This window comes from Dunckerocampus dactyliophorus, chromosome 15 (genome assembly GCF_027744805.1).
Source record: "Dunckerocampus dactyliophorus isolate RoL2022-P2 chromosome 15, RoL_Ddac_1.1, whole genome shotgun sequence".
NCBI lineage: Eukaryota > Metazoa > Chordata > Actinopteri > Syngnathiformes > Syngnathidae > Dunckerocampus > Dunckerocampus dactyliophorus.
Genome location: NC_072833.1, coordinates 19,807,128 through 19,821,588, shown reverse-complemented (window position 1 = coordinate 19,821,588; position 14,461 = coordinate 19,807,128). Strand labels below are relative to the sequence as shown.

Below are 14,461 nucleotides of genomic sequence, written 5' to 3'. Positions count from 1 at the left end.
ACACCCAGGAATTTGTAGCTATCTACCAACTCTATGTCCGCTCCCTGGATGTTCACCAGTGTGAAATGGGATGTTTTCCTCTGGAAGTTAATGATCATCTCCTTTGTCTTGCTGGTGTTGAGTTGCAGCTGGTTAAGCTCCCTCCAGCTGACAAAGTCCCTGATGACCGTCCTGTATTCCAGATCATTCCCCTCTGAAACACAACCAACGATGGCTGTGTCGTCGGAGAACTTCTGGATGTGACACTGTGTGGAGTTGTGTGTGAAGTCCGAGGTGTAGAGGGTGAAGAGGAAAGGGGAGAGCACCGTACCCTGAGGGGCACCTGTGCTGCAGAGTACCATGTCAGACACACAGGGATGGAGCCTCACATACTGTGGTCGGTGGGTGAGGTAGTCTATAACCCATGCAGTCAGGTGTTGGTCTACTCCCACACTCTCCATCTTCACTCTGAGTAGTGACGGCTGAATGGTGTTAAAGGCACTGGAGAAGTAAAAAAACATGATCCTCACAGCGCTCCCGCTGTCCTCCAGGTGTAGCAGTGATCTGTGCAGCAGGTAGATCACTGCGTCGTCCACTCCGATCCGAGGCCGGTAAGCAAACTGCAGGGGGTCCAGCTGAGTGCCCACCAGTGGTCGCAGGTGCTGCAGGATAATCCTCTCCATGGTCTTCATCAGGTGAGAGGTCAAGGCAACAGGCCTGAAGTGGTTAGGCTCCTTGGGACGCGGTGTCTTTGGTATCGGGACCATACAGGAGGTCTTCCACAGGGCCGTGACTTTCTCCAGGCTCAGGCTGAGATTGAACAAGTGCCTGAGAACTCCACAGAGCTGGTCAGCACAGTCCTTGATGATTCTAGGGCTGATGCCGTCCGGTCCCGGGGCCTTCCTTGCCTTGATATTCTTCAGATGACTTCTCACCTGATCATCAGTTATGGAGAGGATGGCTGGGATGGGGATGTGGGGGTGAAGAGTGGTGAGTTGGTAGGGGTAGGGGGGGCAGACTCAAATCTGTTGAAAAATAGATTGAGTTCATCTGCCCAGATCTTGTCCCCACTGGCTTGGTCTCTCCCCACTCCTTTACCATGGCCTGTGATGGTCTGCAGGCCTCTCCAGACTTCCCTGGCATTATTCTCCTCCAGCCGCTTCTCCAGTTTCCTCCTGTAGCAGTCCTTCCCCTTCCTGATCTTATGCCGGAGTTCCCTCTGGACTCTGCACAACTCCTCCTTGTCCCCCGAGTTGAAGACCCTCTTCTTCTTGTTCAGCAGGGCCTTAATCTCAGAGGTCACCCAGGGTTTGTTGTTGGGAAAACACTGCACCAACTTGGAGGGCACAGTGTTCTCCACACAGAAGTTTATATAGTCTGTGATGCAGTGCGTCATGCTGTCAATGTCACTGCCATGGGGACTACAGAGCGCTTCCCAGTCTGTTGTCTGATCAGATCAAATCATATAAAGGGTGTTTTTCTTTATTTAAAAAAATGCGCAATACATCTTAACCTATATAATATTACTTAGTTATATTTTTGTTTGTCTATATGTGCCCTGCGATTGACTGGCGACTCGAAGTCAGCTGGGATAGGATCCATCATACCCGCGACCCTATGAGGATAAGCGGCGTAGAAGATGGATGGATGGATGGATAGTTAATTATATTACTTGTGAAAGATATGAAAGCAATATCAGTGCATATTTGGCAACATTTGACGTGATCGGGAATATGTCTATATGTAAATAAGTCATGAAACGGAGTCCTGGTTTATTACACCCAGTCTAGTTTAATTGTATACAGCAAGTACACAAACTTGTTTTTCTGGAGTTGGTAAGACTGCCAACCCCTGCAGTTGCGTATGTCCATACCTGTCAACTCTCTCGTTTTCCTTGGGAAACTACCGTAGTTATTTTCCTTTTCTGGCACTCTCCCGTTTAAATGGTTTTGGGCAAATTTCCCATATTTTTTTTTACCTTCATCAAGAAAAAAGGGGTAGGGTCTTTCAGACACCAAATAAATACAGGGCAAGTCTTGCCAATACTGATACTATTTCCTTGATTTTTTATTAATTATTATTATTATTTATTTAAGATCTTTGAATGACTATGATTTTGCCTTTAATTTGTTGATCAGGATTATATTCAGAACAAAAGACACAACAAAGATTTAGGCCAACAAAAAACATTTTTTGCCATCAAACTTGTTTTTCACAATTTAAAAACATGTCCATACAACAAGAGGACATTTTAACAAAATCCCAAAAATAATTTTATTGTATATAATTGCGTGAGAAAAAGAAAGGCAACAGTGCAAAATAACTAAACAAAAGCAAAACCTATTATTGGCTCTCACTATTATTCAGGAGAAATTAAAAAATATCACTATTGTCACGCTATTATCGATCTGATACTGATACTACCCTAGGTATCGCTATATCAATATTTGGATCGATCACTGACTGTTTACGAATAGTTTTACTGCTTATGAACATCTTATGTCTCTAAAAACACAAACATATGTTCGGTATGTATGTATTTAATGCATATGTAAGTATGTATATAAACTATGTAGTTTCAAATGTGAAGCCAATAGTTTTAAACACATTCGACATCTCGCGCTGGCTGTGTGAGTCACGTCCTCCTATTCTGCGATTGGCTGAGAATACAGGCGGGGCCCCAGGTTGCGTCACCACCGAGGAAGAAAGATGGTTTGAGGGGGGAGATTAAGCAGGGAGGCGCTGTAGCATACACACATATCCGCCAACGGAGCTGCTAGCTAACTTAGTAGCACACAGACACGCACTTTCTATCCGCCTTACGGAGCTAACTTAGCCCTGCACAGTTAGCCGCTAGCCTCGGTCCCACACAGTGTATGTTTGACAGCGCGTCTACGTCCTCAAGTTACCCCTCCACCCCATTTTGCTGCGCATATAAATATACACACAAATTCCCTGAGCACCCTCTTCTTCCTCCTCCAAGCGTGGACAAACCCAAACAAACAGACACTCTTTTAAACAGCCGACTGATTACATTCGGTGTCCTGTTACCTGACAGCGGATCTGCTACAACATGTGAGTACTGATGGACAAGTGTGCGCGAGTGTGTATCTTGTGCCTTTGCTTCCTGAATGTTCGCTGTCCCGTGTCCCCATGCGCGTGTCACATCTTTTGCAGAATGTTGCTGGATTTTATTCATGGCTGATTCGAGCTTATTGACTTTAGCTAGCCTCGCTTTGCTCGTTTGCTCACTCTTTAAACGTGGCAGCCTGACGTTGCTAAAGTGGGAAGTTTGTCGGAAGGACTCTTGAATGGCACAAGCACAAACTCTTACTGTGTTAGGCGATTATTAGCATAAATGTTGCATTTCATGAAATGCTGCTTCCCATCCCTAATTCTCTGTCTCACAGCTCAGTCAGTCGAGGCAGACGGCCACCACTTCATTTGTCCCTTCAAGGCTGCCTGCTAAAACAGTTAATGCATTTGGATTGCATCGAAGTTACTTAACCTGTTCCAACAACACACAGGGAAATTGTAGAGAATGCTTCAAGGAAGAGCGCCTCAATGTGGTTACTTGTGCGCAACTGATTGTTGATCAGGCCGCCCATTGACAGTCTCACAGTCCGTATGGAACATTTTTGTGCGGAGTTTGCATGTTCTCCTTTTGAGCACTTCTTCCCTTATCCCCAAAACGTATATGTTAGACTAATAAACTCTGAATTATCTACAGGTGTGAATGTTTGTCTATGTGTGTCTCCAGCTTGATCCTAATGAGAATAAGCTGCATAGAAAATGTATGGATGGATGAGTGTTGATTAGTCATGTCTTGAAGTAAGTGACGCAAAAGGGAGTGCACGACTGAGGTGCTGTTGATTCATTCTCAACCAGTACAGCATTATTGGTATGGAAATAAGAGTTCAGACAAGTCACACGTTTATTACTGTTGTTGTTGACAAAGGAAATGTAGTGAAATGTCTATCCTCAGCCATGTAAATAATCAGTGTCAGGCTTGGTATTCTTACAAAATATGCTTCTGTGGACAATTGGGAGCCAACAGTATTGGTTTGGTTTGGTTTAATGTTATTTGAACATGCATGAAGGTGACAATGGAAAACATCTCATGAATCATTTCACAGTTCCACATGTACCAGTTCCACCAGTTCCACCCCCCATCTATTCCACATCTTGTGCATTACATATTATTCACTTCCTGCATTCGATGTCATACATTTCCATATAATAATCAGTGTAATAATACATAAATAATTATAAATAAAAACAAGCATGACAGAGCAATAAGACTCTTCTGCCTTATATTTAGCAAACATCAACTGCTTGTATTGTTTTTTTGAATTTGCTCATTGTTTGAGTTCCTTACTCAATTTGTTCCATAATTTAATTCCACATATGGAAATGCTGCGGGTTTTCAGCGTTGTTCTCTCACACATAAGTGTTTTAAGTTTAATTTTACCCTAAGATCATATTTCTCCTCTCTTACAGAGAAATACAGTATGACGTTTTTGGGTAACAAGTTAGTGTTAACTTTATGCATTATTTTAGCAGTTTGAAAATTTACTAAATCAGCAATTTTTAATATCTGTGATTTTAAAAATAAAGGGTTTGTATGTTCTCTATACTCGGCATTATGAATTATCCTCACCAATCTTTTTTGCAGTACAGTGAGTGAGTGAAGATCGCTTTTATAATTATCACCCCATATAACCACAATAACCCACAATAAGTTAGATATGGTAATACCAAAGAACAGTAAAGAGTGTGGAGTGATTTTTGATCAAGAACAAATTTTGCTTTATTCAATATTAAAGTATTTCTCGCCACCTTTTGTTGTATATTTTTGATATGAGATTTCCAACTCATTTTTTCGTCTATTATGATCTCCAGAAATTTATTTTCTTTCACTCTTTCAATATCCACTCCATCTATTTGTATTTGATGGTACGTATCCTTTCTGCTATTTCCTAAGAGCATTATTTTAGTTTTACTGAAGTTCAAGGATGAGCCCAAAAAGAGTCACTTTCTTGTTTACATGTTGAACCTAGCAAGAATGCACAGCATACAGTACTTATTTGCTTGCATGTAGGCCGGTTTCAAGGTATACCACGGTATGGAAAAGTCACAGTTTGAAAACCACTAAAATTTTCCGCCATACCGTTCCTGCAGTGCGAGAGAAAGTGAAGGTCCACGTAGCCACTACGTAGGAATATTTTCTCATGTCCCATGCTATTCCTCAGTTTCAGTCGGAACTGGGCTTCAATGTGTTGCCAAAAGTTAGGCAACTTAACTGTCGCGGAATAGATAACGCTTACGTTGGCATCAAGCAGCGTCGGTGTAATGACGAGTGTGTGCCCTCGTTGACATGTTGACGTGAATATCATCATCCTGAAACCCTGGGCTACACTGGCATGACACAGAAGTCATTTATTGTTGGACTTCCTGGATTCTGACGACTCTTGTTATTTCAACACCATGAATGTGTGAACATTAATCATGTTGATCGTGCACCATCCTTTGCATGATATCATTGTGTTGCAAATGTTGCACTGAGCCAGCTGCTCATTTTTATGAAGTTAAGCTAAACGTTTTAGCCGCTTCTTCTTGGCTGGTGCTCGCCGTTGGTGTTCACGGCTGTTTCTTCTGGTCAGCAAAGTGAGCATCGAAAGTAGGAATCAAAATACAAATTTTTGAACGATCCTGTTTACTGAATAAACTGTTTACTCGCCACTGAACATCAAGCAACAACCACTTAGCAACAGTTGCTTCAACAATCACATGACCCGGAAACGGAAGAGCCACAAATCTTCCGCAATAAAACTTGAGACTGACTTTGTGATTGGCTTCGCCTTTTCCGAGTTGGGTGGAAAATTAGTTATCACCTGTTCGATGGTTGTCTGGTTGGCAGCAACTTCAGCTGGCTTTTTTTCCTCCTGGTTCGTGTGGAAACGTCCTATGTGATTTCTCATATTTGTCGTGTTCCCAAAATATTTTAAGCTTGTATGACTAACTTGCATATTGTCTGTCTCGTGTCCTGCTCATTTTTACCTTCAACTACGTGAAAGCCAAAGTGCTTCCAGAAGCTCGCTTTAAATCCATCGGGTGCGGGTCAGAGTTTACGCTCAGCCATTTTGGTAGCGTCTTACACTTAGGTCAGGGGTCTCAAACACAATTTACCTGGGGGCCGCTGGAGGCAGGGTCTGAGTGAGGCTGGGCCGCATCAAGTATTGGGAGTAGGGCTGGGAATCTCGGGGTACCTCACGATACGACACGCGATACATGGCTCACAATAACAATAATATCTTGATACAGTAGTAGGGTGAATCAAATAAATAAATACATAATTTCACAGTTTATATTTTGCTGCATTCAGCTGGGATAGGCTCCAGCTTACCCGTGACCCTAAAGAAGACAAGCGGTATAGAAAATGGGTGGAATTTTTTTACCACATTTTTTAAGTGACTCACTCACTCTTAGTTCAGTGTAGGCTTATGTGTGCATCCTATGAGTACCATTGGCTTGTCACAGGCCGTATTACAGTAATCTTTGAAGACAAGTCGCGGGCCGCAAAATGTGACTTGGCGGGCCACGAATGGCTCACGGGCCACGACTTTGAGACCCTTGGCTTAGAGTTTGCGGGGCGCATTTACAGTAGTGTTTCCTGTCAAGTCGCAGGCCGCAAAAAGTGACTTGGCGGGCCGCAAATGGCCCACGAGTTTGAGACCCCTGACTTAGGTGCACCACCATAAACTGTCCGGACGGCACTTCCGCTTTTTGTCTTTTTTTTCCGTTTTTTTTTGTTCTGTCAGCATCGATTGTTGACATTTATGAGTCAATTATCGTCAATGTCATCGCGATGCATCTAAGAATCGATAATTTCCTCCATCCCTAGTCAGAACACAACTAAATGAATGGAAACACAGCAAATACACAATCCAACAACTCCAAACACAATTGTGGACAAATTGTGACATGCACATTTACCCCTATGAAATAATAATGTAACATTATACATGAAAACATATATATATATATATATATATATATATATTTATGTTGTGATATTCTTGAACCACTTACAGTGCATTTATTTACTTTTTTTTTTTTGCAAAAAAAAATATTTATGATCGGAAAAGGTGGAAAAGGGTGGATTGCTCCCTCCGGGTTGGGAATGAGGTCCAGCCCCAGGTGGAGGAGTTCAAGTATCTCGGGGTCTTGTTCACGAGTGAGGGAAGGTTGGAGTGTGAGGTTGATTGGCGGATTGGCGCAGTCTTTGCAGTAATGTGGTCGCTGTACCGGACCGTCGTGGTGAAGAGAGAGCTGAGCCTGAAGGCAAAGCTCTCAATTTACCGTTCGACCTATATTCCCACCCTCACCTATGGTCATGAGCTTGGGTCGTGACCGAAAGAACGAGATCGCGGATACAAGTGGCTGAAATGAGTTTTCTTCATAGGGTAACGGGACTCACCCTAAGAGAGAGGGTGAGGAGCTCGGTCATCCGGGAGGAGCTCAGAGTAGAGCAGCTGCCTCTTCACATCAAGAGGAGCCAGCTGAGGTGGCTCGGGCATCTAGTCCAGATGCCTCCCGGACACCTCCCTGGTGAGGTGTTTCGGGCATGCCCAGCCGGGAGAAGGCCCCAGGGAAGACCTAGTACACACTGGAGGGATTACGTCTCACAGCTGGCCTGGGAACGCCTTGGTGTCCTCCCGGTGGAGCTGGAGGACCGGGGACCGGGAAGTCTGGGCTTCCCTACTAAGACTGCTGCCCCCGCGACCCGGACCCGCATAAGCGGAGGAAAATGGAATGGAATGGAATATTTATGGTGTTGTGACTCAAGTTACAGGATTAGCCACAGTAGACCGCATCACAACCTCATTTTGTTTATTATTTAATGAGAAATAATTCAGTTATTTTTCGTTATTTATTTTCAATACATATGTTCTCCTTTCATCATGTTCTGTTATATTGTATTAAAAACTATTTTTTTCCCCTCTTCTTTTCAATAAAGACATTTCAAAATAACACATTTCAGAGCTGCAATTATAATACAGTTAAACCGTGATATTTTTGATCATACTGTCAGAATCACATACCGGCCTATGCCTACGTGCACGTCACATTAGACATACATGTTTGTGTTCTTGGCCTCAAACTGGTTTTGTGTTTCTTTCTAACGTTTGGACCTGTCTGTGTGTGTTTGCTGTGTCGGAAGCATGAACACTTGGTTTTAACAACCTTTACCCCACTTCATCCCTGAGCAGAGGGGGAGTGATCGGGTCCAATGTCACATTCAATATGTTTACATGCACTAAAACGGTCGTATTCCTGAAATTGTTTGGTCTCCCCATTTTTCATACTTCGATGTGAAGACCCGTTTACACGCAGCATTTCGAATTTGATCCTTGGCCAAATGCTGTGTGCCTCGCAAACACTAGGGGGCGATTTTGTTCATTTCAACTGTTTAGCGGTGTGGGTAGGGAAAGAGAATGTTACACGCAGTAGCTGGCACTAGTAGAAGCCATCTGGTCAAATGGATAACATACACTATCAGTCACCAAACTTTTCACTAGTAGTGTAGCTTTCCACTGCTCTTGAGTGTGGTCAGTAACGTTTTAACGTGGTTCTTGTGGTTATTGGTCCTCCTTGTTCTTGTTGTTTGATCACTATTACACATTATTTTCACACTATTTCAATACAATTGTTAATAAAAAAAAGATGGTGTTAAAATATGGCTGTTTGATATGTTTCTACCCACTGGGGGATGTGTTCAGGCCTAATGTCACATATGAAAACTGGCTTCTTGTCGAACATTCTGACCCTTATTAAACAGATCAGGTTTTTATTTCATTTTTAAACTATAAAAGCTTCTGTAGCTTGAATATGTCTCCTTGTTGATGTAATTACAGTAATTCAGATATTTTTGGTGCCTGTAAATGTATCTAATGTCTTCAGGAATGATCACATCGAGGCAGCCGTGTGTTTTTCACCTTGAAGTTTACTGTTGCTTTGATTTACCATGTAAATCTGTGGGTTGCAGTGACTTGTCTTTTTGTTGTTTTTGCTTTGCAAGCATTCTTTTAGGAGCCCCGACAGCAAACATGTGGAATTTATTAGCGTGTTTTGTAGTTTCAATTAAATGAAGCCCAGAGTTGCGTCTAGAAAAACATGCTGACTGTGTTAATTTTGCGTGCTTTCAAAACCAATTCGTCAGCCGATTAAAAAATGGGGATGGAACAGTGAAGTTCAGTGAATTCTAAAAATATAATTTAACATGAAGACAACCCCCCCCCCCCCAGCCCAAATGGAAATAATCTGCAGTAATTTTACAAGAATAAAGTCAAAATATTAGGATTAAAAAAGAAGAAACATGAAAAAGTTGTAATTTTAGGAGAACAATCTCATAATATTATGAGGAAAAATAATCTCATTGAATAGTGTAAATTTGAAATAGTAAAGAAAAAAAAGTCTTTTTTTTTATATCAGAAATATTTTTATTGAATTTTAACAAAGTAAAAAACAAATGCACACAATGTTTGCTGGTAGTTTAGGCAGAGAACGAGAGTGTGAGAAAACAAAAACAAAAACAGCAAAATAACAAACAAAAAACCCCAACACAAAAACACCCACAACGTAAGCCACAAACAGCCCAAAAAGACAGAGGTCCGAGTTTGGTAGGACAACCAAATGCAAAACAACCAAAGCAAATACATAAGTGAGTTAAACAACAGATGACAGCAAATAGGCCAGAGCGGGAAAGCTATTGGGGAACTCAGGTAAATTTAAAGTTGTGGAAATATACTAAGAAAGGTCCCCAGACATTTTGGAATTTTTCTTTGGAATTACAAATTGAGTAATGAATTTTCTCCAAATTTAGACAGGACATGACATCTCTCAGCCACTGAGCGTGGGTGGGCGGAGCAGCATCCTTCCACCTTAACAGAATTGCCCGTCTGGCCAAGAGGGAGGCAAAGGACAAACTTCGTTGTCGTGTGGGGGTCAAACGAAAGTCGGGTTCACCTGTGGTGCCAAACAGTGCTATTAAAGGGTTGGGTTGCAAGGGTAAATTGCTAATTACAGAAAGTGTCTGAAAGACTTCCCTCCAATACTTCTCCAGACTAGGACAAGACCAGAACATGTGGATAAGTGTGGCATCCTCCCTCTTACACTTGTCACAACAGGGATCCACCTCTGGATATATACGGGCTAGTTTGGATTTTGACATATGAGTCCTGTGTACAACTTTAAATTGTAGCAAGCTATGGCGGGCACAAATAGAGGTTGAATTGATCATTTTAAAGATTGTATGCCACATGTCACCTGTCAAAGACATATTTAGGTCTTGCTCCCATGTTGTTTTGATATTAATCAGAGAGGTCTGTCTTATGTCCAACAGTTTAACATAAACAGTAGAAATTAGCCCCTTACGTGATGGTTGCAAGTCCAGAAGTGCATCAACAATGTTCGTACCAGGAATCTCAGGGAAATTTGGTAATCGACTGTAAACATAGTGCCTAACCTGGAAGTACCGAAAGAGATGGGACTTTGGAAGATTATATTGTTCCGTTAATTGCTGGAATGACATGAACGTATTATCGATAAACAGGTCTCGGAGACACAATATGCCTTGTCTACGCCACTCCCGGAACCCCAGATCCAGCAAGGAAGGTTGGAAAAGATGATTGTCTGAAATGGGGCTAAAAAGGCAGAGATCTTCAAAACCGAAATGTATCCTAAACTGGGCCCACACCCTCAACGTATGCCAGACCACCGGATTATCAAGAAAAAAAAGTCTTTTAATCAATTAATAAATATAGTTGTAATTTTTTTAAAATTAACCCAAAAAAACTAGGCTGCTTTTGTTCACAAATGCAGTGTCAGTGAGATAACGTTGCGATGGGATGTTGTATCTTGTTTCCAAAGTGTGCAACAGAGCACGAAAGCCCTACTTCTCAACAACCGGATACGGCCACACACATACGGCAACTTCAACTGGCTGTTTTTCTTCCTGGTTCGTGTGGAAACGTGCTATGTGGTTTCTCACATTTGTTGTGTTCCCAAAATATTTTAGGCTTGTATGGCAAAGCTTGCATATTGTCTGGTTTTTGTCCAGCTCATTTTTACCTTCAACTACATGAAAGCCAAAGTGCTTCCAGATGCTCGCTTTTAATCCAGCGTGTGCGGGTCGGATTTTACACTCAGCCATTTTGGTAGCGTCTTACACTGAGGTGCACCACCATAAACTGTCAGGGTGGCATTTCTGCTTTCAGTCTTTTTGTTTTTTGTTTTTTGTTCCGTCAGCCTCGATTATTGACATTTATGAATCGATTAATAATTGTTAGTTTCCGCCTCGCAAAGCATCTTTCCCCCATCCCTAATTCGTATCTGCATAATGGCGTACATGAGTGCATATTAAAGCAGGTCTATAACCGTGCACTTCAATAAAGTTTGTCTGAGGTACTGGGTGGTTAAGAGGTGTGGCTCTGGGAGATGTTTCCTTGCAGCATGAGCCTCATGTGAGTATGCTGCTGCCAACCACGTGGAGTCCATGGAATCCCGCTGCCTGCTGGGAATAGTAGTCATGCCAGACAGTAATATTCAAAAATAGAAATCATCCAGGCTTGTTGTCTTAATGGTTTCTTTTAGCTTGAGATAAATGTTCAATTCATTTGGAGCTGCTAATAAGTTGTGTATATTTATAATGTGTATATTTATATATAATTGTGTCCTGTCATTTAATCATTTTGTTCATAAAATACAGAAAGAATTTCCATATTTCACACATAGTTGCAAATGGTGATTAATCATAATTAATTTGACAACTGTGATTAATTTGACTAAAGTCATTTGACAGCCCTTTTATACAGTACTGCATATAGTGTGGATATAATATTGTATATATTTTTTTATTTGTCTGCCTGTCTGTCTGTCAGTCTGTCTTAAACATGTGACCTTTAATGATAAAACACACATTTCTCATAAAAACATTTACACAGACTGTGTGTTTAGTGCCTTTACGGTGCATTTCAGTACCGGTAATGATTGTATGAGAAGTGTTTTGTTGGCGTCAGCAGGGGACAGACGTGCCCTGTTGCTACAGCTGGTCTGATGCACACTACAGCATAATTCAATCATCTTGTTTTCACCCGAGTCTTTTAAGCCTGTGATACTGACGAGGCTGTTGATCGTGAAATTCCTTCTCTTTTGTCTTCCTTTTTCTGTCGTTTGTCACATTATGGTAATAAAATGAGACTTTCTCTGTTTAACTCGGGTCCACCTTTTCTTTTATTGTCATGTGTCACATTGGACGCGTACACTAGATATTATGTGTTATTTTGTGTTTATACTGCACTTTAATATTGATGTCGACATCTTTATGGGTGTGTCCATGATTAGCCACTGGAAGAAAGATTTGCGCATATACGAAAGCTATAGATAGATACTTTATTGATCTCCAAGATAAATGCTCTATTGTCATTGTTGTAAAGACATACTGTACAGTGAAATTACTGCAGCAGTCTTTTATCACTGTCCATTCTCCTTCTATATCTGGCTAAAATGTGCAAACTGTTGCTATTTTTGATTTGGTTATGTTGATATGAGTCAGCCACTCTGAGGGCCTCGACATAAACCGATTTCACTGTTTTACTTTTTTTCCCCTCCCCATTGTTTGTGTACTGAACCACCCGAGGAGGTTCTCTGACGCGTTTGACCAGACATCTGCCAACTAAGTTAAAGTTAGCACAGGCTGTGTGACCAAAATGTGTGTTTGTGTGTCACAATATCATTTGTGCGTCAAAAACGAACTTTGATGCCTGGGAGGTTAATATGTGAACCACATATGACGTTTGTTCTTGTAAATGCAAACACACACACTCAGTCATGCAGTCGGCATTGCAAATATGCAAATATGTTTTATTCCCTGTTGTGGAATGCTTCGTCTGAGCAAATTACATGTGTTGCTGCATGCAGCGTGCAGGCAGAGGTCAGGGAGTTCATTCGGCAAATAAACTTACATTCCACTTTGGCTTTCTTGCTCTAATTCCCTTCATGTGCGCGTGTTGTATTGTGCAACAGATATTTGAAGTTTTCCCACAGAGGTAAGGATGACTTTTTAAGAAGGCAAGCAATGTGGTTTGCTGCTGTCTATCTACAAATTGCTGCAAATAAAATTTCACATACACAAAGCCTAATCGGGGACGCAAGAACTGCAACTCCTCGTCGTGCTTTTTAAGCTGTCTAACTACAGTGTACATCAATGTGTATCCTGGCTGATCCACCCCATATATTGGTGGTCTTTGTTATGTTGGTCCTTTAAGAGAACTATACTGTATTGTATGTCACACTTGAGAGGGAGGAAGCAAAGGAAATTACAATATAATCTCCTGATCAAAAATCTTAAGACCAGTTGAAAAATTGCTTGAATTTGCATTTTGCACATTTGGATCTTAATGAGGTTTTAAGTAGAGCTACAATGTGCAAAAACAAGAAGGGGGGAGTGAAGCAAAAACATTTGGAACTTGTAATTTAAACAAAAACAACAAAACTGAAATAGGTTGTTTATCACTTGATCAAAAGTTTAAGACCACAGGCTATAAAAGCCAAAATCTGCTCAAAACGTTCATTTTCTGTCAGGCATTCACACTGTCATGCCCTCCTGATGGCTAAAGCTAAGAAGCTTTCTCTTTTTGAACGTGGTCAGATTGTCGAGCTGCATAAGCAAGGCCTCTCGCAGCATGCCATTGCTGCTGAGGTTGGGTGCAGAAAATCAGTCATTCTACATTTTTTGAAAGATCCTGAGCATTATGGAACAAAAAAGTCAAGTGGTAGACCCAAAAAAATAGTAGTAGTAGTAGTAGTAGTACTTTATTAATCCCACAGCAGGGAAATTCACTTGTTACAGCAGCAAGCAAGATACACAAGTAAAGAATGCATAGTGACATAGTGAATACAACATGGTTCAGCTGGTGCAGGTGTTGTAGAGCCTGACAGCGGTCGGTATGAAGGACCTGCGGAACCTCTCCTTCTTACACCGTGGATGTAACAGTCTGCTGCTGAAGGAGCTGCTAAGGGAAACAACAGTGTCATGTAGCGGGTGAGAGGTGTTGTCCATGATGGATGTCAGCTTAGCCAACATCCTTCTCTTCCCCCACTTCCTCCACGGAGTTCAGAGGACCGTCCAGGACAGAGCTCGCTCTCCTGATCAGTCTATTGATCCTGCTCCTGTCCCTGTCCGTGCTGCCCCCTCTCCAGCAGACCACAGCATAGAAGATGGCTGAGGCCACCACAGAGTCATAAAAGGTCCGTAAAAGAGTCCTGCACACACCAAAGAATCTCAGTCTCCTCAGCAGGTGGAGGCGACTGGGTGTTGACGGACCAGTCCAGTTTGTTGGTAAGGTGAACACCCAGGAATTTGTAGCTGTCTACCAACTCTATGTCCGCTCCCTGGATGTTCACCGGTGTGAAGTGGGAT

The 14,461-nt window shown here is 41.9% G+C and overlaps 1 protein-coding gene across 1 annotated transcript in view; it reads left to right on the top strand.

Annotated features, from left to right (window-relative positions):
- The first annotated feature begins 2,700 nt into the window (after nt 1–2,700).
- The window catches only part of LOC129168131 (pyruvate carboxylase, mitochondrial-like), a 297,125-nt gene continuing 285,364 nt past the window's right edge, over nt 2,701–14,461 (top strand). The window contains exon 1 of the mRNA XM_054753045.1: nt 2,701–3,054. Within this exon, the coding sequence (XP_054609020.1) occupies nt 3,053–3,054 (2 nt within the window). The 5' untranslated portion in view covers nt 2,701–3,052. The remainder of the gene's footprint in view (nt 3,055–14,461) is intronic.